Source organism: Delphinapterus leucas, chromosome 8, assembly GCF_059928025.1.
Source record: "Delphinapterus leucas isolate spDelLeu-1000000601 "Yukka" chromosome 8, BTC_Dleu_Yukka2, whole genome shotgun sequence".
Lineage (NCBI taxonomy): Eukaryota > Metazoa > Chordata > Mammalia > Artiodactyla > Monodontidae > Delphinapterus > Delphinapterus leucas.
The window spans coordinates 48,120,172-48,145,452 of record NC_143136.1 but is presented as its reverse complement, the minus strand read 5'-3'; the positions used below and the strand labels follow the sequence as shown (position 1 = coordinate 48,145,452).

Genomic DNA, 25,281 nt, shown 5'->3' with positions numbered 1-25,281 from the left:
TATCAGTCATATTAGATTAGGGCCTATTCTGATGATCTCATTTTAACTTAATCACCTATTTAAAGGCCCTCCCTCCAAATATGGCAACATTCTCAGGTACTGAGGGTTCGGATTTCTACATAGGAAATTTAGGGGAACACAATTCAGCCCATAACAGAGCCCAAGGTTTTTATGGTGGATGATTAGATAGCACCTGCTCCCTAGCACATATCAAAATCCCAGATGCCCAGATAGAAAGCATGTGTCCCAGCATAAACACTGTCTTTACAGTCTAGGAACAGTGAACCCATGTAATCAGTTTGTGAGAGGTTCAACTGCCAAGTTCCCAGATGCTAGTCACGAGAGAATCTTGCAAGCAGGCTTCTCTAAAAAGATAGCAGGCTCAGGTGTAGTGTATTAACCCTTTTGTACACAGGCTGACAGGTTCAAGCTTATTTTTAATTTGTGATATATTTTGGGCTAAATATACACATATGTTTATTATGATTACTAAATGTTGCTTTGATTTTTAAAGGAGACAAAAAATATATTTTGCCAGTTAGCCCATAATAAGCAATTTGGCCACTACTTTCCTTTTATTCATTCCCTAAGCTTATATAACTTTAAATACATTAACAGAAAATTATCCAGTGATTTTGCTTAAAGTTAGCAGAGTAAAGGTTTCAAAATACAAGAGTAAAAAAAAAAAGAGCATGAAAATTGAGGGAAAAGAATCTATATTGTCTCTGAAACAAAAAAAAAATTATAAAAACTAGTTTTAGCCGTTACTTGAAACCACAACCTATGAGAAATATCTACTCAGGATAGAAAGAAGATAATATCAGGCACGTACCTTACCAAATCTCTGTTTGTGGTAGGATGAATTAGTATAACTGCTTTGAGGGAAACATGACAATATCTGTAAGAAAAACAAACAACATACCCTTTAATCTAGGAATCTATTTAAAAGGATGCTTATTACAGAATTTTTGTAACAAGAAAATAAAAATTCATAAATATAAGACTAGTTGAATAAATTATGGTAATTACACACTATACATGTGTAGTTAAAAACTAAATTAAATCACAGTTCATATGAAATGATCTTCAAGACATTGTTCAGTAAAAATGAACACTAAATGCTTCATAAGATATGTCTGCATGTACATAACAATACACAGACTATATCAATAGTTGCTTTTGGGTTGAGAGTCTTGGGATCTGAGAATAAGGGCAAATTAATTTTAGTCTTCAGATTTTTACCCACATATGTTATTACTTTACCAATATAAAATTCTTCATCTTATGCCTTCTGAGGGACATCAAATGACTAAATCAATCAATAGGATGAAAGCTGAGAAGGGCTATCATAGAAATCAATGCATCTTGGAATTTAAGATAACATAAAGGATTAGCTTGATAATTCAGATTCAAGGGACTCATACCCAGTATCAAGCTTTACTAAAAATTTCAAGGATATATGTAATCATAAGGCACAGGTGACATTTAAAAAAAGGTCCAAGACCTCTAGCACAGTTCTCCAAGTCCTACTACACCACATCAGATGCACTCTGGCCCAAGTTAACAGATGAGGTTTTTGTGAGGAATGCATTACTTCACTTTGATAGAAGAAGCCAGTTAGATTATGAGACATTTATATTTTATATTGGGTTACGCAGATTATATAACATTCTCCAACCAACCATTATCCATAAATCTTTATATTCCAGTTTGTTTACCATAAGCAATTCTAGACAATTTAGGAAAGTCCTGCTAAAAGCATTCCATAGAAAAAGATTTTTGCTATTGCTATTGTGTGGGTAGGGCCATCATTAGTATGTAGCAACAAAAATATACTTAGGACTCACTAAATGCTTGCTAGGTACTATGTCAAGTACTGTACATATAAAATTGAATAAGCAAATACTTGCTTTCAAGGAGTTTCCATTCTATTAAAGGGAGAGTGACAGGTAAAGAGACATTTTTGATGTATTGGGAAAAGTGCTAAAACGGAGGGAAGCACAGAGGAAGATAATTTGAAAAAGCTTAGAAATGTCAGAAAGGCTTCCTAGAGGAGAGAATACTTACGCAGTCTTAAAGGCTGACTGCAATTAGCCAAGCAATGAAGTGCAAAGGGCTGTCAGGCAGAGGAAACAGCACAGCAAAGACACAGTCAGTCTTGAATCAGCAGGCTCAGAAGGGGAAGTATCTAGAATTTCTCACCTTCTGGTTTGGGTAGATACTGACATTGTCACTGAGATGAGAAATGCAGGAAGAATTGGGTCTTTGTTTTGTTCTATGGGGGAAGGTGTGGGTTGAGATTTGAATATATTAAATTTGAGATGATTGTGAGACATCTGTTCAAATTTAGGAGTCCTAAGCAACTGCATGGCATTAAAACAAATAGAGCAGATGTAAAAGTAGAGTGTACGGATTTAAGAAACTGCCTCTGGGGCCACTATTTAATAGTGATTGTTATTCTTCTTTAATCTTTGAAAAAAATGGGGTATTTCTTGACAAGGCTGTTATAAAGGTTAATGTAGAGAGTGTTTAGCACAGAATCTGGAGTTAGCAAATTCTCAATAAATGGTAGGTATTATTACTAATGACCCCAAAGTAAGAGGTTAAGTGTGTGCCAAGGAATCTAAGAGACTAAGTCCAAATTCCTGACATCAGATACAGTCTCTGCCCTCAAAGTACTCACAGTCTAGTTAGCTCCTTGAAGAAAGGGACCATATTTTTTTTCTCATCACTGTATCCTTTAGTACCCAGCTCAGATGACTGGCCCAAAGGTGTCAGGCACTTTATAAATTTTGGCTGGATGGTTGAGAGGAGAAAGAGGCATATAGGAGAAGAGCAAGAGAGGTGGAGAGTTGGCGAGGAGGGATTGGGAGAGAGAGAGAGAAGAGAGCTATAAATGAAAGAGGAATACTAGAGGGGGGTCGGAGGACGGTGTCCTGTGGGACCTGGAGTGTGGTGGGGCGAGGTTATGGGAACCTGGGGATGTGGTATGGTCACAGTCTGCAAGGGGGGTGGGGGGGGCGGGGCATGTAGAAAGCCAGGCCTCTGGCCCTAGAATGGGCTGCACAGTCACTGTTTTTTGTTTGTTTTCTGCATGGAACCAAACCTTCTCGGAGGCCAGGAGAAATTAGCCAGCTGGCACGCCAGCAAAGCTTTATACATTTTGATCCTGAGTTGGTTTGACTGAGGGCTGTAGTGTTCAGAGAGAAAAGATATTTCGACCTTGGCGCGCTGGGACCAGGCCCCTAGTACCGATTTCCCCAGCTCTGAGGCGCCCAGGCCTCCGGCGCAAGGGACCGGCCCTCGCGGAGGGCACTGCTGTTGCGGCGCCCGCACATTCGGAGCCTGTGACGCCGCGAGGGTGGGCAGCCGGCACTCGGGGTACCGGCCATTCCGGCCCGGTGGGGACTGAGGGACAACGACGGGAAAGGGGTGCGAGGGGAAGCGAGAGGGGAGGGCGGCAGAGGCGCAGAGGGGCCCAGGCCGGCTATGGAGTTGTACCTCAGCGCCTGCTCCAAGGCTGCCAACATCGCCGCTACCAAGACGGCCGCCAGCGGCCTGGCCGCGGACAGCCAGCAGTGCGGAAACGTGAGTGTCAGTGAAGACCGGTCGTCCTTGTCCTGTACCAGGCCTCAGGCCTGGTGGGCGCGGTGGTGGGGCGGTGCCGCGGACGGTCACGTGCGATCCGTGTGGACCGTAACCGTCCAGCTTCTGGCGCCCTCGTGCGGCACGGCAGGTGGCAGGGCTTGGGCGGCACTGGCCGCAACTGGCCGTGGTGCGGTGGGAGGGAGCTGGTAACCCGGAAGCGGAGGTCTTTCCGGCTGTCTGGCAGGGCTGGACCCTTCTGTTCCTTAGGTTGGAGTAACAGTGGGTTGGCCTAAACTAACATACCTAAAGGAAAGACAAAACTCTCCAATTGTACCTGACAGGTCGCGCACAAAACCCACTTTCCGGGGGTCGGAGCGGCTCAACTACTGGATCTGCCTCTTGGGGTGAAGCTGCCTGTGATCCCAGGAAGCAACCCTTTATACTATACCACGAAATTAAGTGAAAAGGTAAAGTGATGTTTAATTGGCTTACGTTGGTTTCTTTATCCTTTTCGACTGCTGTTAAATTCAGGCGCTAGCTACATCAGGCGAAGTGCATTGAGGGAATTTGCACTAATGTTCCGTACCTATCCTATCCTAAGGTATTGTTTAGGATGCGTACCAAGCAACTTCATCTAGTATGATTTGGACAGAATCATGGGCTAGAAAGTTTAGATTCTTAGTTCTGTCTTAATATGATTCCATAAATTAACTTTATAATAACACTTCACTTATACCTATTTATTGAGATTTAATTCACTTAGAAATATGTTTGGTCGAAAGGTGGAAGGTTATCTGTACTGGCTGGCATTTAATTATATGTTATGATTTTAACCAATAGTAACTTGGACAGAATTCTCATTACAGAACACCTCTCTTTGTTTTGAGCTGAATTGTTTCACACACGAAGTGTGAAAAAAAGTAGAGTTGAAATGAATTAAAGTGTTTAGTCCTTTAACCTGACTTTAGGAAAACAAGGCTCTGTCTCCCTGAGGAGACTCCATGATTTGCCCCAGCCTCCCCATCCAGTCTTTTCTCCAGTGCACAGCCTCTGCTTTTTCTAGTTGAGGTCTTTTATACCTACTCACACAGACCATGTTAATACTTCTGTGACTTTGTTCACCTTGCCTCCCAAACCTGGCATACCCTTTGCTCTTCTCCCCAACTATGAATTTGGGCCATCTTTCAAGATTCCTTCTCAACCATTACAGCCCCCCAATTAGCTTATATTTCCTTATAATTTGCATTGCCCTTGGTTTGTATAATTTTACTCAACACTATAATTTTATAATTTAAATCTTACTGGGTTATAGTGTATACTGCCCTCAAACTCTTTCATGTTTTTAGTCCTCAGTGTGACCCCCTCTCTCAAACCTCCCCATTCCTTGATTCAGTACTTAACACTAAAGGAGGTTCAATACATTCTTTTTGAGCAGTTGCTTTGATCCGTATGGCAAAAAATTCTACAAGGAAGAATTCTGAGTTACCCCCTTACTCATCTAGTATTTATGATGTCATCAGAAATGAGTAGGGGCCCTTCATATTTGATACTTGCCTAATAAACATGATTTCTTAAAGTAAATTTTGTTTATGGAAAATACATAACTTCCCTTTTTAAAAGTCTCTTCTACTAGAATACAGCAAGTTAACTAAAAACATGCCAACCTCACACAATTTGACTAAGTCATATACACACAAACCAGCTTTCCTAAAGCATGCTTGAAACCTATATCACTCCTTTTTATTATGTAAACTTAGCCCTGTCTTCTGTCTGCTTCCTCAAATATTGTTTGCTATATTACCATTTTCTCTGTCAAATAATAATTCACTTGTCAACTACTTTTTAAAAAGATGTTCTCTGTTCTTTATTACATTCATTTTCCCCCAGACTCTTCATTTAATCATAATTAGGCCCAATTTCCCTGAAGACTGACTTTGTACTGAAAGAAAAAGAAGGATATCAATCTCCTCAATGAAGTAGTGCTTTATATTTACACTTTTAGTTGTTTCTTTCCAATTATTTTAATTGACAACAGATGGGTTACCCTGACACTAATAAATGGGTTTGTATTGGGTTGCCCAAAAAGTTCTCTCAGGTTTTTCGGTAAGATGTTACTGAAAAACCCGAACGAACTTTTTGGGCAACCCAATATGAAAGGTGTTTGTTTACAGGTCACTAGTCCAGGGCTGGTTTTGAGAAGCATAGGCCATCAAAGCTAAAATTCAACATCTAAAAGAAGTTGACAGCTAAACATCAACATCTAAAAGAAACAATCCACTCCTTGACTCATGATTTTTGACTATTTCCCTTACAGGAAAGATATGAACTTTTTATCTGGTCTCACTGAATTTAAGACATTGCCCTATAGAATTCCCTTTTTTTTTTTCTTGCCTTCTCAGGGAAGCTTTGGTAATTAGGGAATTCTACTTTACAACTTAGACCGCTTGGAAGAGATTAAAGTCTGGTATTAAGCAAGTGGTCAGAAACTTACCAGGAAGCTTTTAAATGGATAAGGAACACTAGCATCCTATCAGGTTCCCCAGTCTCCCCTTTTGTCCACATAAGAAGAATCCTCATACTTACCTTGAGGGAGTTCTTTTTAGGGTCCCAACCCAGGCTCCTTAGTGTTCAGAATCTGACTGAGGTGGCTACCGCCAGACAGAACACAGACTGAGCACAAATTGGTACCTCCAGACAGTTCTGGATTGATGCACAATGTGTGGGGTCATATAAATTGAATTAGATGCCTGCAGACAGGGCACGTGCTCTCAGGTTTGCCACATCTCCCACACGTTCCAACTGCCTTTCACTTGAGGCAATTCCTGCTTTGACATCACTTTAGACTAAAATTTCTGTTGTTCTGGCCAAGAAAACCTAAAGGAAAGCACAAAGATAGGATGCAAAGACAACATTCGGATGACTTCCACACCTGCTTCCATCCTCTACTTTTTCCCTTTCAGAGGTTCTCCCATTACCCATTATCACCATCCTGCTATTGAAAAATTTTTGAAAAATGGACTAAGTACTCACATCCCCCCCAAAATTTTAAACCCCCTCACTTTGTAATGTTTTAACTTAAAGATGAGATTAAATAATTCATCTGCTTCCTCTAAAGTAACAGATATAGCATTATGACTATTAGCTGATATTTTCCTTCTTTTATATGTTAATGACTACTTCATAAGGTTGTATTTGGTCTTTACACATATGGAGAAACCTCAATCCCTATCAATATCCTTTATAATTGGTTCTTCAATATGTTGAACTGTATAATATAGACCTTGAATTTTTTCCTGACTGTAGTGCTCAGAAATCATTGGGTTTCTTGTATTAGATAAGAACTGAAAATACAGTAACTCTTTAATTCATCATCTTTAACATCTGAGTTTTACTTCTATTTTTTGTCAGAGTTGTTTCAATGAATTTTTGTGAAAGATTTTCTGTTTTCCTTCATTTTCAGATTATTGAGATATAATCATGATAATTGATATTATCCCTTTATCCTTCTAATGCAGTGCCTTGATCTGGAAGAGGGAGGAGGAAAAGGGAGAATCTTAGTATTAGTTTTATACATTAAAAACAAATTTTATCCTATTCCCTTTCTTTTCCTTTCCTCCTCCATTTTCTAGCTTTGGGTCAGGAGCTGATGGAGATTGGGGTGGGGGGGTGGATTAATTGAGTGAGGGTGGATTTTTAGAATAATTCAGGTCAGTGAAGAAAAGAGGTAGGGATGAGAAATTAACATTGCCCATTCCAAATTCTTCTATTGCTGGTTTTTCCCCACTTCACATTCTTCTTGCATACTTTATTTTCAGTGAACAATCTGGTATTTTAATAGGTTGATATTAAAAGTAAAATTCATTAATTGTATGTTTAAATCCATGTTTGCAGCTTTTCCGACCTTCTTATGGTTTTAACCTGACTGATCCTTATTGTCGACTTTTGGAAAACCAATATAAAAGTCTCCATGATCCACATTTAAGAGCCTACCATAAGCGTAAAGACATCTTGAGGAGATTAAAGAAAGGTGGCTACATCACCAGCAATAATAAAGTGAGTTGAAGATAATTTCTTTTAATCATTGAAAACCTCCAAGACTTGGTATAAGCTTGCTTCTGTACCTCACTGGGTGACCTGTATCACCTTTAACTTGGTCATAAGAGATACTTAATGGAAAAGTCCATAAATTATTCAGTATTTGGATCAAAGGAAGTCAGACAGCAGTTGTTTTCTAAGTGAAACTACTTCCTCATTTACCTTTTTTCTTTGTTATATCAAAAGATGATTACCAAATAATTTGAGGATATACAAATAATTTTCCCAACTGTATCATAGTCCTCTTTCTCTGTCTCTGATGGCATGTATGCTTGTCAAGGATTATGTCCCATATACTTTTTAAAAACTTTAGACAAAATAAGAATCTAGCAAAATCAGCCTGATAGAGTCCTGATAGACTCTATTCTTATTGGGGTTGAACATTTTACGTTGGTATTTTTTAATAGCTCCAATTGTGTGTACTCAGTTCCTTATCATGGCATAAGTCATATTAATAAAGTAATGTTACTTGGATAGCAGTTTCCTGTTGATTAACAATTTTAGAGAGATATTACTTACAAAATTGTTAGCAATTTATTACTCGATATCAAAATGTTATTTTTGCTCTGGAAAGTAATTGCTTTGATTTTAAAATATTTGTATTTATATATTTTTGTTATTCTTGTTTTGTGTGTTTTTTTTTTTAGATTGTATGTACCTTGAGGGAATTGAATAAGTACAGGCAATATCTTACCAGTTTAAAATTAGACTTTGAAAGAAACTATATAAGAGAACAAGTAAGTTAAATACTTAAATTTGCTTTTTTTACATAGAGTTTGGAGGAAAGGTTTGTATACAAAGTATTTTCTTATAATATTTTACTTTGAATTTTGATAATTTTTCCAAGTAAAAATTTAGAGCAGTAGTAAATAATATTTTGAGGTTCCTATTTTGTGCCAAGAGAAGGAAAGGGACCAAGTCATCTATTAATATGCCAGTGGTAGCTGACAAAATTTAGTAATTAAATTGCTACTCAGATGTGTCCCTTCTACGTGAGCTGGGACCAATGGGAAGGGTCCATTGTAGTAGCAAGATTCTTAAGCTGGAAACCAAAACAGCTTAAGTAACAGGAGAGGAACAGTATGAATAGTTACAATATCCTAAAGGTGACTCAAAGAACATGTACACTGTATGTTTGTACCCACACACATGTAGCTGTGTTCATACAGTAAAAAATGTCCTTAAAGGTGAACTGGAATGATTGGTATAGAGTGAGTGGGTAAAGTTAGTGACTTCCTTTCACATTTTCACTCAAAGTTCATGTGAGAGTGTGTGCACATGTGTGCCTGCATGCGTGAATTCAGGCGTTAGAGTCAAGAGAGTTGGGTAAAAATGAGAAAGGTGCTCATATATGTACTTTTACAAGTTTATGTTCTAAGGTCAAGAGAGTTGTATAGAAATGAGGATGACTCCCCAGTACTTTTAAGTGTTCTATATTTCCCCCCATTTCCTCCTCTGTGCCTACAGTTTCTCCTCCGCTTCTTCCATTTTTTAAAATTTCTTCAGAATGGGTAGAAAAATAAGCTGAAATATTTATCTTTTATTTTCAGAGAGAGAAATCTTTACTTTGGTTCAGTTGTCCATGTCTGCAGTGGATTCAAAATAGATTTAAATGCAGTTAGGGACTTCCCTGGCAGTCCAGTGGTTAAGACTTCACCTTCCAATGCAGGGGGTGTGGGTTCAATCCCTGGTCCGGGAGCTAGGATCCCACATGCCTCAGGGCCAAAAAGCTAAAAACATAAAACAAAAACAATATTGTAACAAATTCAGTAAAGACTTTAAAAATGGTCCACATCAAAAAAATCTTTAAAAAAAAAAGATTTAAATACAGTTAAACAATATTAGTTATTTACAAAGTACGGGAATTTTACTAAACGCTAAATATGAAAAGACATATCAAACGACAGTTTCCTGGGAAATGTTTAAAAAAATTTATATATACATATATACACACATATACATATATATGATACACACTTTTTCTTAATAGAAAATGCTTGCAAAACAAGTAAGTAAACTACAGGAAGAGAATCAAATACCTGGACGTTCTGATGTTGCACAGTTCCAAAATTGGTTGTTACAGGAGGGCACCCCATCTATTAAGGACCAGGAACGATTAATAAGGCACAGGTGAGATTGAAGTTAATGCATATTTTATGTATATAATGTGGACCCAAATAAGTTGGAAAATACTACAAATAATTGAAGGTAGGAAATTTTTTAAAGTACTGGATGCTATTTAACTCCACTCTTTCAGTATGGAGAGGAAGGGAGATCAAGAAGTACAGGAATTGGAAACTTGGGTGCCAAGGCTAAAGATGAGTTTCTACTAGAGAAGATAGAGTTTCTGGGAGTTCAAGAGGTAATCCAATCTGATAACTGAAGAATTAATCAAATCCAAAATCCTTCCTATAGTAGGAGATGGTGGGAAAGTATCTTTAGCACATGCCTCTAATAATAGTTTTTTATGGGTCTTCTTTAAGCTCTGACAGCATTAAGTTTGAGGAAATTAATGCACAGTCAATAAAGGAGTTTGGTATAACTTTAATACTAATATAAACATGCATTATCTCAAAAAAAACCCTGCAAGCTCTTTAGATATTATCTACTTACATTCAATCATTACCTTTCCATGGTCAAGACCATTTCTTACTATAGTTCTTTCCTCCTCCTCCATTAAGGTGAGAAATTAAGCTGCATTACCTGATTTTATGTTCCATGGTAGTTCCATAATACAGATTGACATACCAGAGACCCAGACTATAGATGGAAGATTTGTTCAAGGCCTTATAAATTACAAGGGGGCTCAACACACATCTTTCTAAGGAAATTCAAATCTGAATTTTTCCAGATTTGAAGTCAGTGTTTCAGTTATTTCAGTCTTCTTTGCAAACTCATATTCCTAAGCTTATTGTGAATATGTACTGTACAAAATGTTTTTAATCAGTCTGCTCCACATTTTATCATTGTCTTGGCCATAACAACAGATTCTTATATATATAGTAGGGAGATCTGTATAATGAATAAAATATGGTGAGTTCATGGGTCAGGCTGGCTTAAAGTCCATGAACAGAGCTGATAGAAAAACAGTAAAATTCCTGTAGCTCAAGAAATAAAAAGCAAGAAAGGAGGTAGTTTGGGAATATTAAAGCAGATGATGCCATAATAAGGAAAACTCCCAATTCACCTTCACTTACATTTGCATTTTTACTTAGATATTTGGATATGATAAGTAGGGAATTAGAACATCTTGAGCGCACAGCAGAAGAGCAACGCCTAATACGGATGGATAGAGAAGAAAGACAACAGCGAGAACACACAAGAAGAAAACTTGGTCTTCGTAGGAAAATTGAAGAGGTGAGAGACAACAAATTTAAAATATTGAGAGAAAAATTGTGTACAGTTATTTCATTTGTAAATAATTTGAGCTGTCCATCATACTTCTTGAAGTCATTTCAAGTCTAAGCATTTTACCCACATTGATCTTGGTTCACAGCTATGATATGCATGTTGTTACATAAAATGAGGATGACACCACAAACTACATATATGAGCTAATATCTGCTCTTAAAGTGATGATGGTGAAAGTTACCAGATACTGTTTAACTCTCCTATAGCCCTCAGTGTGGAGAGGCAAAAATTTTAAATTTAGCTTTAGTTAAAAATAACCATCCCTGCATTCCTAATAGGAGTGCAGTGAAGGAAGCGCATTCTAAAGCCAATGTATGACTTCAGTTACGCTTGACCTGATTTCTGTTAGGCTCTTGACTTGTTCTAACTTGCTTGTTGGTTTATTGTGAATACATACTGAATACAGTAACATCGTGCTCTTTAGGAATGGAAGACAAAAGAGATGTTACTTCTAACAAGGATCGGAGAAGATGTTAAAAGAGAAGCTAGGATAGAGGAACAACGGCGTAAAAACAGAGAAGAGAGTGACAGGAAGGTAGGGTGAGCTTTAACCTCTAATTGGGGCTGTTTGAGGACAAACTTTTGATAGTTTTGATTTTTGAATGTAGTTCACTTTGTGAGACGATAGAATAGTTACCCCAAATGATTTGTATTACACAGAACTGAAAGTTATAAAAATTTTTGCTATATTTTGGTCATATTGCAACTATAATATAAAACGTACTTCTCTGTTTTTTGATATAACTACTTTTGACTTTATCTCACACCATAAACTACACTTGTAATTCCTATAGAAAACAATGACATAACTGACTGTTTTTCTTAGAATTTCTTGGAGAAAGTTCTCAATTTTTCCCCACCAGTTAATTTTTTTAGAGTAACTGTTTTGAACCTTAAATAATATGTAATATTTTATGATTCAGAGTATAAATCAGTATAAAGAGAAAGAAAATTCATTTGTAATCCCAGCACCACCCTATTTATTGGTATACACACAACTACATACACATACATTGCATAATATTTCTATGAATATTTATATATTGCAATAAATACATGTTATTGTTCCTTATAGGCTGTTTTGTAGACTGCTTTTTCATTTAACAAAATAACATTGACAACTCTTCATGTCAATAAGTATTAACCTAAAATAATCTAATCTAAATGATTATTTTAGGTAGTATGTTGTTGAGAAACCTATATTGTAAGTGTAAGATTTACATAATTTGTTTATACTGCTATCTACTGCTATATAATTTTTTAAATATTGGAAATTGAAATATGTTGGTAATCTTTTATTCTACCCTTCATACATGTACCTTTAAGTATTATCAGGGACTCATTACCCGTAATATGGCAAGCTCAGCTTATTCTAATTTACTATAATTATTATTTTCTAGTATTTAATTTTTCACCACTTTTTTATTGGAGTATAGTTGATTTACAACATTGTTAGTTTTCAGGTGTACAGCAAAGTGATTCAGTTATACATGTACATATATTCATTCTTTTTTAGATTCTTTTCTCATATAGGTTATCACAGAATATTGAGTAGAGTACCCTGTGCTATGCAGTAGGTCCCTGTTGGTTATCTATCCTATATATAGTAGTGTGTGTGTATTCATCCCAAGCTTCTCATTTATCCCTTCCCCCACCACGTTTCCCCTTTGGTTACCCATAAGTTTGTTTTCGATATCTGTAGGTCTGTTTCTGTTTTGTAAATAAGTTCATTTGTTTCTTATTTTTTTTAATTAGATTCCACGTATGAGTTATATCTCATGATATTTGTCTTTCTCTTTCTGACTTCACTTAGTATGATAATCTCTAGGTCCATCCATGTTGCTGCAAATGGCATTATTTCATTTTTTATGGCAGAGTAATATTCTATTGTATATATGTACCACATCTTCTTTATCCATTCCTCTGTCGATGGATGTTTAGGTTGCTTCCCTGTTTTGTCTACTGTAAATAGTGCTGCAGTGCACACTGGGGTGCATGTATTCTTTTAGATTATAGTTTTCTCTGGATATGTGGCCAGGAGGGGGATTGCTGGATCATATTGGATTGCTGGATCAAAAATAGAATCATAGGTCTATTTTTAGTTTTTTAAGGAACCTCCATACTGTTCTCCATAGTGGTTGTACCAGTTTACACTCCCACCAACAGTGTAGGAGGGTTCCCTTTTCTCCACACCCTCTCCAGCATTTATTGTTTGTAGACTTTTTGTTGGCCATTCTGACCAGTGTGAGGTCATATCTCATTGTAGTTTTGATTTGCATTTCTCTGATAATTAGTGATGTTGAGCATCTTTTCATGTCCTTTTTGCCATATGTATGTCTTCTTTGGAGAAATGTCTATTTAGATCTTCTGCCTATTTTTTGATTGGGTTGTTTCTTTGTTTTGACATAGAACTGAATGAACTGTTTGTATATTTTGGAGGTTAATCCCTTGTCAGTCACTTCATCTGCAAATATTTTCTCCCATTATGAGGTTTGTCTCTTCATTTTATTTATGGTTTCCTTTGCTGTGCAGAAGCGTTTAATTAGGTCCCATTTGTTTATTTTTGTTTTTATTTTCATTATTCTAGGAGGTGGATCAAAAAGATATTGCTGCAATTTATGTCAAAGAGTGTTCTGCCTATGATTTCCCCTAAGAGTTTTATAATGTACAAACTTACATTTAGGTCTTTGATACATTTTGAGTTTATTTTTGTGTATCATGTTAGAGAGTGTTCTAATTTCACTCTTTTACGTGTAGCAACAACGTGCCCTAGGTTTCCTCTTAATTTTTGCATGATTACATTTGCTTTTCAAGGAGTCTTGGCCAATTTTAGTGACATCTAGTGCAGTGGATCAAATTATGGCACTGGGAGTGTCCATTAAACATGACCACTGATGGTAGGCATGGTAACACCACAGGCTACCTGAGGCATCTTAATGGCAGAGCTATTTGAATTATTGATATTTCCAATGCAGCTATTCTAAATTGTCTTTTTTTAATCATGTTTTAATATGAGAGGTTTTAATTCATTTGTATATTTTTCTTAATATATTTATTTTTTTGCTTTAATATTTGATATCTATTTTTACTCCAATTTATGTGCTTAAGTTACAGGGTTGTCAAAAACTTTAAAGAGATCTGTCTTAGCTTCTTTGTCAAAAATCATTTGTATTAGTCTAAATTTACTCCTTTTCTGCTCTTTGCCCTATTTGTCTATTATACTGCTTTGATTATTATACCTTTAATAGTTGTTTAAATCAGTAATGTTAGCCTTCCAAGTTTGTTTTTCTATTTTGAAGTTGTTTTGGTTAATCTAAGCCCTTTACATTTCTGTATAAATTTTAAAATCATCTTGTCAATTTCTGCCAAGAAATTTTGCTGAGATTTTGATTGGAATTGTATTGACTCTGTAGGTCAGTTTGGGCAGAATTGATCTTTTGATAATACTGGGTCTTCCAACTCATGAACCAAATACCTCTCTCCATTTATTCAGGTTTTTCTTAATTTTTCTTCTTGTGTACTCATGTAATTTGAAGTATACAGCTCTTACACATCTTTTGCTAGATTCATCCTTATGTATTTCATGATTTATGCTATTGTAATTTGTATTTTTAATTTCAAATTCCAATTGAGGTTAGGATATAGAAAAACAATTTTTAATATTCATTTCGTATCTTGTATTGATAAAAACGCTTTTTAGTTCTAGTTGTTTTATTCTATGTACAAATCGATATTCTACATGAATAATCATGTTGCTAGAAATAAAAGTAGTTTAACTTCTCACTGAACATGGATGCCTTCTTATTTTCTTTTCTTGCCTGACTGCACTGACTAGAACCTCCAGTATTATGTAGAATAGAAGCAATTATAATGGATATTATTATCAAATTTTTTTTGTCCTATCTTGCCTCTCTACAGACATAATAGGCTGCTTGACACTACCAGGCTTCACTGATATGTTTTTCATTTTGTAATTTTTAAATTGAAATATAGTCAGTGTACAATATTATGTTAGTTTCAGGTGTATTACATAATGATTTGACATTTGCATACATTATAAAATGATCACCACAATAAGTCTAGTAATCCTCTATCCTTATACAAAGTTATTATGATATTATTGACCATATTCCCTATGCTATATATTTTGTCCTTGTGATTCATTTATTATATAACTTGAGGTTTGCACCTCTTAATCCCCTACATCTATTTCACCCACTTTCCACCCCCTCCCTTCTGGAAACCACCTGTTTCTTCTCTGTATCTGAATCTGTTTTATTTTGTTGTTGTTGTTCATTTTAGTTTTTAGATGCTACACATGATATGCAGTATTTGTCTTACTCTGACTTATTTCACTTAGCTATAATATCCTCTAGTTCATCCACATTGTCACAAATGGCAAGATTTCATTTTTAATGGCTAATATTCCATTGTGTGTGTGACCACATCTTCTTTATCCATTTGGCTATGGATGGACACTTCGGTTGCTTCCATATCTTGGCTACCGTTAATAATGCTGCGGTGAACACTGGGGTGCAGGTATCTTTTGTATTAGTGTTTGTATTTCCTTTGGTTAAATACCCAGAAGTGAAATTCCTGGGTCATATGGTAGCTCTATTTTTAATTTTTTGAGGAGTTTCCATACTGTTTTCCGTAGTGGCTGCTACCATCTAATAATTTACAATCCTATCAACAGTGCCTTGAGGGTTGCCTTTTCTCCACATCCTCACCATTTGTTATTAGTTGTCTTTTTAATGATAGCCGTTCTGGCAGGGGTGAGGTGGTAACTCATTGTGATTTTGATTTGCATTTCCCTGAAGATTAGTCATGTTGAGCAAGTCCTCTGACCATTTTTAAGTTGGCTTGTTTTTTTTGTTTGTTTGGTTTTTTTTTTGATGAGTCGTAAGATTCCATTGTGTATTTTGGATATTAACCCTTTATTGGGTGTATTGTTTGCAAATATCTTCTCCTATTCAGTAAGCTGCCTTTTGTTTTGCCAATAGTCTACATGTCCGAAAACGTTTTAGTTTGTTGGAATCCCATTTGTTTATTTTTGCTTTTGTTTTTCTTGCCTGAGGAGACAGATCACAGTAATAATAATAATGCTAACATCGATGTCAAAGAGCATACTACCTGTTTTCCCCTAGGAGTTTATTGGTTTGGGGTCTTACATTTAAGTCTTTAATCCAATTTTGAATTTGTTTTTGTATATGGTATGAGAAAGTAAATTAGTTTGATCCTTTCCCTGTAGCTGTCCAGTTTTCCCAGCACCATTAATTGAAGAAGCTGTCTTTTCCCTGTTGTATATTCATGCCTCCTTTATTGTAGATTAATTGACCATGTATGTGTGGGTTTATTTCTGGGCTCTCTTCTGTTCCAGTGATATATGTGTCTGCTTTGGTGCCAGCTCCATACTGCTTTGAACTGTAGCTCTGTAGTATACTTTGAAATCAGGGACTATGATTTTGGTCATCTTTCTCAAGATTGTTTTGGTTCTTCAGGGTCTTTTCTGTTTTCATACCAATTTTAGAATTATTTGTTCTAGTTCTAAAAAATGCCATTGGTTAGGGTTAGGGATTACATTGAATCTGTATATTGCCTTGGGTAATATGGTCATTTTAACAATATTAATTCTTCCAATTCATGAGCACAGTATATCTTCCCATTTGTCTTCAGTTTATTTCATTAATGTCTTATAGTTTTCAAGTATTAAGTCTCTTACCTCCTTTGTTAGAGTTATTCTTAGGTATTGTATTCTTTTTGATGCAACTGTAAATGTGATTCTTAATTTCTCTTTCTGATAGCTCATTGTTAGTGTGTAGAAACAGGACAGATTTCTGTATATTAATTTTGTATCCTGCAACTTTACTGAATTCATTTACTAGTTCTAATAACTTTGGGGGGCATCTCTAGGATTTTCTATATATAGTATCATGCCATCTGCAAACAGACAGTTTTACATCTTCCTTTTCAATTTGGATGCATTTTATTACTTTTCTTGTCTGATTGCCATGGCTAGGACTTCCAATACTACATTCAAGGAAAGTGGTGAGATGGGGCATCCTTGCCTTATTCCTGATCTTAGAGGAAATGCTTTCAGTTTTTCACCATTGAGTGTGATGTTGACTGTAGGTTTGTCACAAAGGGTCTTTATTATGTTGAGGTCTGCTTCCTCTGTACCCGCTTTATGGAGGGTTTTTGTTTTTATAATAACTGGATGTTGAATTTTGTCAAAACTTTATTCTGCATCTGTGGAGAAAGTCATATGATTTTTCTTCAGACTGTTAATGTGGTGTATCACATAGATTGATTTGCAGATATTGAACCATTCTTATATCCCTGTGATAAATCCCACTTGATTGTGGTGTGTGATCCTTATAATGTATTGTCAATTTCTGACTTCTAATATTTTGTTGAGGATTTTTACATCTTAGGTTCACCAGTGATAATGCCTGTAATTTCCCTTTTCTGTTGTGTCTTTGTCTTGTTTCAGTATCAGGGTGATGCTGGTCTCCTAGAATGAGTTTAGAAGACCCTTCCTTCCTCTTTGATATTTTGGAATAGTTTGAGAAGAATAGGTGTTAACTCATCTTTAAATATTGGTAGAATTCACCAGTGAAGCCCTTAGGTCCTGCTGGTTAAACTTCATTACTGGTAATTGGTTTGTTCATATTTTCCTCCCAATTCAGTCTTGGGAGATTGTACATTTCTGGGAATGTATATTTCTTCTAGGCTGTATATTTTATTGGCATATAATTGTTCATAATAATCTCTTATCCTTTGTATTTCTGTGATGTTGGTTTAACTTCTTCTTTTTCATTTCTGATTTATTTGGGCCCTCTCTTGATGAGTCTGGCTAAAGGTTTATCAATTCTGTTTATCTTTTCAAAGAACCAGCTCTTAGTTTCATTGATATTTTCCACCTTTTTATTTTTAGTCTTTATTCCATTTATTCTGCTCTGATCGTTATGACTTCTTTCCTTCTACTAACTCTGAATTTTGTATGTTCTTCTCTTTCTAATTCTGTTAGGTGTGGGTTAGGTTCTTTATTTGAGAATTTTCTTGTTTCCTGAGGTAAGCTTGTATTGTTATAAACTTCCTTCTTAGAACTGCTTTTGCTGTGTCCCATAGATTTTGGATCATTGTGTTTCTATTTTCTTTTATTTCCAGGTATGTTTAGTTTGATTTCTTCAGTGACCCATTGGTTGGTTAGTAGCATGTTGTCTAGCCTCTACGTATTTGTGTTTTTTGCAGGTTTTTTCTTGTGGTGATTTCATTGTGGTCAGAAAAGATGCTTGATATGATTTCAATCTTCTTAAACTTATTTAGATTTGTTTTGTGGCCTAACATGTGATTGATCTATGCTGGAGAATGTCCCACATGTACTTGAAAAGAATGTGTATTCTGCTGCTTTTTGATGGAATGTTATATGTATATATAAAATCCATTGGGTCTAATGTGTTATTTAAGGCTAGTGTTTCCTTATTGATTTTCTGTCTGGATGATCTATCTATTGATGTAAGTGGAGTGTTATTGTCCCCTACTATTATTGTGTTACTGTCAATTTCTCCCTTTATGTTTGTTAGCATTTACTTTGTGTATTTAGGTGCTTCTATGTTGGATACATAGATATTTACAATTGTTATATCTTCCTGAATCAATCCTTTTATCATTATGTAATATCCTTCCTTGTTTCTTGTCGCAGTCTTTGTTTTAAAGTCTATTTTGTCTGATAAAAGTACTGCTACCCCAGATTTTGTATGGAGTACTTTTTTCATCCCCTTAACTTTCAGTTTGTGTGTCTTTAGATCTGAAGTGAGTCACTTGTAAGCAGCATATATATGGGTCTTGTTTTTGTATTCATTCAGCCACTCTGTCATTTGATTGGAACATTTAGTCCATTTACATTTAAAGCAGTTATTGATAGGTATGTACTTAATGCCATTTTGTTCATTGATTTGTGGTTGTTTTGTCCTTTAATCTTTTGCTCTCTTCCATTGTGACTTGATGAGTATCTTTAACATTATGCTTGGATTTGTTCCTCTTTTTTGTGTGTTTTATTATATATTTTCGGTTTGTGGTTACTGGGAGGTTCTTGTGTAAAAACCCATATATATATATATATGATTATTTTAGTTGATTATCTCTTAGATTCAAATGTATTCTAGCAACCCTACATTTTTATTCTCCCCTCCACTTTTAATGTTTTGATATATTTTACATCTTTTTGTTTTATGTATCCCTTAACTACTTATAGTGGATATAGATGATTTTACTACTTTTGTCTTTTAACTTTCCTACTAACTTTATAAGTGGTTGATCCACTGCCTTTATTGTATGCTTGCCTTTACCAATGAGATTTTTCCTTTTGTGTTTTTCATATTTCTAGTTGTGCTATTTTCTGCTTAGAGAGGTCCCTTTCACATTTCTTGTAAAGCCAGTTTAGTAGTGCTGAACTCTTAGCTTTTGCTTATCTACAAAACTTAAGAGCTGTCCTTCAAATGTGAATGATAGCCTTGCCAGGTATTCTTGGTTATAGTTTTCCCTTTCACACTTTGAATATATTGTGCCACTCTTTTCTGGTCTGCAAAATTTCTGCTGAAAAGTTAGCTCAGAGTCTTACGTGAGTCACCTTGTACATAACTAGTTGCTTTTCTCCTGCTGCTTTTATGATTCTTTAATTTTTGCCATTTTAATTATAATGTGTCTTGGTGTGGATCTCTTTGGGTTGATCTTGATTGGGTTTCTTTGTGCTTCCTGGACCTGAATGTCTATTTTCTCTCCCAAGTTAGACAAGTTTTCATCTATTTCTTCAAATAAGTTATCAGTCCCTTTCCCTCTCTCTTCTCCTTCTGGGACCACTGTAATGCAAATGATAGTGTGGTTGATGTCCAGAGATGTCTTAAACTCTCCTTATTTTGTTGAACTCTTTTTTCTGTTCAGCTTGGGTGATTACAACTACTCTGTCTTCCGGTTCACCAATCTGTTCCTCTGTATCAGCTAATCTGTTGATTCCTTCTAGTGTATTTTTTATTTTAGTTATTGTATTATTCAGTCTGTTTGATTCTTCTTTATGTTTTCTAACTCTTGTTGAACTTCTCACTGTTCATCCATCTTCTTCTGTGTTCCTTGAGTGTGTTTATGACCATTACCTTGAACTCAGTTTTATCAGGTAGATTGTTTATCTCCACTTTATTTAGTTCTTTTTCTGAAGTTTTGTTTTTGTTTGGAACATATTGCTCTCTCTCCTCATTTTGCCTAATTCTTTGTGTTTATTTCTGTGTATTAGATAGATTAGTTACATTTCCCAATCTTGAAGAAGTGTCCTTATATAAGTACCATCCTATGACGCCCAGCAGCACACTCCCCTCTGGTCATGAGAGCTCTATGCTCTAGGAGTGTCCCCTATGGGGGCTGCATGGGCTCTTCTCTTCTGCAGTTGCAGGGCTGACTACTTTGGTGCGCTGGTAGGCAGGGCTGGCCCCTGGTCTGGTTGGCTACCAGGCCATGCCTAATGTGATGGCTGCCTGCCCACTGATGGACATAGCTGGGTCCTGGTACAGCTGGTTACAAGGCCCAGGGAGTCCCATGTCTCATGCCAGCCAACTGGTGGGCAAAGCATGTCCTGGTGAGGCTGGCTATGGGGCCTGTGGTGGCTGGGTTAGGAACTAGTCACCTGTTGGGAGATGGTGGGTCACAGTGAGGCTGGTTGTATGGCCCAGGTGGATCCCAGGACTGGTGCCAGCTCCCTGGTGAGAAGATCATCCCCCAGTGCTAATAAGCTAGAAGGAGGATTCCAAAATGGCACTTGCCAGCACTGGTGTCTTCATAGTAGAACAAGTCTCCCAAAATGGCTACCACCAGCATCTCCATCCCCAAAGGGAATGCCAGGTGCCTCCTATCTCTCCAGGAGCCTCTCCAAGATGAACAAGTTGGTCTGACCCAGGCTTCTTTCAACTTACTGCCTCTGTACTGGGACTTAGAACATGTGAGATTTACATGTGCCCTTTAAGAACAGAGTCACTATTTCCTACAGCCCTCTGATTCTCCCATACATAAGCCCTGCTGACCTTCAAAGCCAGATGTTCTTGAGGTTCGTCTTCTTGGTGCAGGACCCCCTGGCTGGGGAGCCTGATGTTGAGCTTGGACCTCTTTCTCCTTGGGAAGAACCTCTGCAATTGTGATTATCCTCTTGTGGGTCACCTACCCCAAGGTGTGGCTCTTGACTATACCTCACCTCTTCCTCTCCTACCCATCTCATTGTGGTTACTTCTTTATAGCTTTAGTTGTGGAAAATCTTTTCTGCTAGTCTTCATGTCATTCTCACAGTTGCCCTGCAGATAGTTTTAATTTCGGTGTGCCCATGGAAGGAGGTGAGCTCAGGGTCTTCCTGCTCTGCCATCTTGGCCACAGCCTCTCATTTTGTAATTTTCTTTTTCTCTCAGTGTTTCTTTTTAGATGGTTTCTTTTTCTGAACATGTATTAATTAATCTCTTTCCCTGCAATATCTACTCTGCCATTAATGCATCCATTGCATTACTCATCTCACACATTAAAAAAAAATTGATTTGGGCCCTTTTTATATCTTCTGTGTCTCTTGTTTACCTTGTAAATATATGGAGTATATTTATGTTATCTGTTTTTTTTTAATTCAAGTATAGTTAATTTACAAGTCGTGTTAGGTTCAAGTGTGCAACAGTGATTCAGTTGTACATATATAAGTATATCTAGATAGATGCTTTTTCTGATTCTTTTCCATTATAGGTTATTACAAGATACTGCATATAGTTCCCTGTGCTATAGATCAAGTCCTTGTTGTTTACCTATTTTATATATAATAGTGTGTATATGTTAATCCCAAACTCCTAATTTATCTCTCCACCCACTCCCTGCTATCCCCTTTGGTAACCATAAGTTTGTTTTCTATGTCTGTTGAGTCTATTGCTGCTTTGTAAATAAGTTCATTTGTATCACTTTTTTAGATTCCACATATAAGTGATATGATATTTGTCTTTCTCTGACTTACTTCACTTATGTGATGATCTCTAGGTCCATCCATGTTGCTGCAAATGGCATTATGTAATTCTTTTTTATGGCTGAGTAATATTCCATTGTATGTGTATATATGTATATATATATATATATGTATGTATATATATATACCACATCTTGTTTATCCATTCCTATGTTGATGGACATTTAGGTTGCTTCCATGTCCTGACTGTTGTAAATAGTGCTGCTGTGAGCATTGGGGTGCATGTATCTTTTCAAATTAGAGTTTTCTCCAGATATATGCCCAGAAGTAGGATTGTGACATCATATGATAACTCTATTTTTAGTTTTTCAATTTTAATGTTATCTTTAATTCTAACAGCTGTATCATTTCTGGATCATTTTTGATTGATTACTCACTTTATGGGTCATATTTCTGTGCTTCTTTATATGCTTGGTATTCTTTGATTAGATGGCAGATATCGTGAACTTTATATTGTGTGTGCTGAATATTTTCAGCTTTTTATAAATATTCCTTAGCTTTTGTTCTTGAATGTAGATAGGTAGTTTATTTGGAAATGGTTTGATTTTTATAGGCCTTGCTTTTTAATAGTTGTTAGATGGGGCCAGAACCATGTTTAATCTGGGACTAGTTATTCCCCACTACTGAGGCAACATTTTAGTACTCTACCCAGTGCCCTACGACTTACAAAATTTTTCTGGGGTGGCTGGTGAGAATAGGCATCATAGGTAGGTGCCAAGTACTGTTTTCTTGAATCTTTTGGGATGATCCTGTCTTTGGTCTTGGATTGTCTCCTCACATACACATAGTGATCCATTCCATTGCTGACTACTTTAGGAAATTCTCTGAAGATTTCTGGGTGATTTCTTCTGTGCAGCTATCTCTTTTCTGGCACATCCAGTATCAATATTAGTCCAGAGATTTACAGAGAGAAGTCAAATTTCATGTATGATATTATGTTTACCTATAATATAATATATATAATTATGTACTATTATAATATATTATATATTATATTATTGTTATTATATATAATTATATTATATATTATATATATAATTATATAATATATAATATAATAGGCCTGAGTGACTCTTGGTTAAGGAACCCTCCAACTGAAGATGATTTGAAATTGCCTAAACTCACCAGGAGAGCAATGCATTGAGATGCTATCTGATCTGAAACTAGACACCCTGAAGGTGTGCAGTGAGATAAATTGCATCTAAGGGTTAAATATATTCTTCATGTTTGACCATGTGTGGAAATTTACCCCTTACTACCCTCCCAAATTTGTACTCTGAATAACTTTACAAGCCATAAGGCTTGCTCATTTCAACATACTATCACATTTTAAATATTTATTTGTATTTCTAAACAGCAAGTTGATGTTAACCAATATACTTCTTTAATATTTTAGAAACAAGCCCTTCTAGAGAAAAAAATGGCTTATCATTTACAAAAAATGCAAGGAAGTGGCATTAAAAGAGAAGATATGAGGAAAAATACAATTGATTACAGAGAACAAGATGGACCACATTATGAATGTGAGAACATTAAGGGCTGATGTAGCTATGTAGAAAGTGCTTGTCTGTGTATTTATGTAAAATATCCTTTTACAAAACTCTGTTTGCTCACGTTTGCTACCTGCTTTGTGCCAGCGAAGGGTTCTAGGCATTTCCCTATAATAGTTCAAGTTGAAAAGTAGACATACATGTAAAAATTAAAATAACCTTATCAAGTGGTTCAGCAGACAGGCTTGCCTATATTGCAGTTCTAACCAACTTCCCTATACTTAATGTATTTTTTGCTACTGAAACCTTAAAAATTTGTAAGATAATTGCTATCACATACCAACATGGTGTTCTACTATTTTGCCAGCCATAAAGAATAGACAGTACCAGAAAAGAACACAGGGAAGAAGGAAAGGAGGAGGTAGAGAAAGATAGAAAGGAACAAAGAAAGGAAAAAAAGGGAAGAAATGAAAGTTTAAAGGAAGAACATCAAGTCATTACTTTGTTATGCCCAGTATCTACCAGCTTCCTTTTATTTTTAACATTTTAAGACTATAGTAGGATTTATTAAATTAATTAATGATATTAAAATTTCATGGCCAGAATACAAAAATGTAGACTTGTTTTAATTATCTGTGACTAAATGTATCAGGAAAGGAGATAATAATCTTCCATGAGTTATCATCATAGCATCCGATCAATCCTATCTCTGTCCCATCAGTCCTGTTTCTATGTGAGAGCCTCCCTTTGTCACTTAAGTATATTACTAACTAGTCTCCATTGGCTCTTTTTTTTACCTACCTCAGATCCATTTTTTACACCGCTACATAATTACACGTAAAACTCTGTTCTAGTTTTTTTCTCCTGGCCTCAAAACTTAAAGATCCCCATTACCTCTTAAATGAAGCTCAGACTTTTTAGACAACCATTCATCACCACCTAGGGTCAAACCCAAACCTAACTTTATTTCACATTACCTCCTTGAATAAGGCAGATATGATCTAGGGGTGATATGCTTAGGCTCTAGAGCCAAACTGCTGAAGTCGAAATCCTGCTTTACCATTGTCTAGCCGTGTAAATAGCTTGAACAAAATTATTTAACCTCTTTGAATCACAGTTGCATCATCTGAGAAGAAAATACTCCTAAATCCCATAAAGAGCCCAAGAGTTCTAGCACATAGTAAGCATTCAATTAATTTCATTGTCTAATCAAACGAGACTGCTGACAGTTCCTAAAACACAAGTGAACTTTTATACTTCTGTGCCTCTCTTTATCCAAGTTTCTAGCCTGGAATGACATGCTCACTGTCCATCTCTGTAACTCCTACAATTCTTTAAGCTCCACTGTAAGTGACACTACAAAAAGTCTTTCTTGATAACTGTAATTTGAAGATACCTGTCCTTCGAATCACTTATAGTACTTTGTATTATTCTTAATACATGTATTCCATACTTCCCACTGTCTTAATTACCTATTATATTGTAACTCCCACCTTTCTGTTTCACAGAGCACCTAGTATTGTATGTATATATGTATATCTTTGTGTGTGTGTTTGTATACATGCATGCTTACTGAATGGACTAATTCAGCCTATTCAGCTCATTGAGATAATGATAGCAATTTCATCCTTCAAAAAAGAAATCTCTTTAGAAACTATATAC

General features: G+C 36.1%; 1 protein-coding gene across 1 annotated transcript in view; it reads left to right on the top strand.

The window, feature by feature from the left end:
* Positions 1-3,418: 3,418 nt before the first annotated feature.
* Positions 3,419-25,281, top strand: part of FSIP2 (fibrous sheath interacting protein 2) — a 126,037-nt gene continuing 104,174 nt past the window's right edge. Inside the window, exons 1-8 of the mRNA XM_089915916.1 lie at positions 3,419-3,588; positions 3,930-4,055; positions 7,480-7,641; positions 8,331-8,420; positions 9,674-9,813; positions 10,899-11,040; positions 11,519-11,629; positions 23,526-23,652. Of these exons, the coding sequence (XP_089772042.1) occupies positions 3,490-3,588; positions 3,930-4,055; positions 7,480-7,641; positions 8,331-8,420; positions 9,674-9,813; positions 10,899-11,040; positions 11,519-11,629; positions 23,526-23,652 (997 nt within the window). The 5' untranslated portion in view covers positions 3,419-3,489. The remainder of the gene's footprint in view (positions 3,589-3,929; positions 4,056-7,479; positions 7,642-8,330; positions 8,421-9,673; positions 9,814-10,898; positions 11,041-11,518; positions 11,630-23,525; positions 23,653-25,281) is intronic.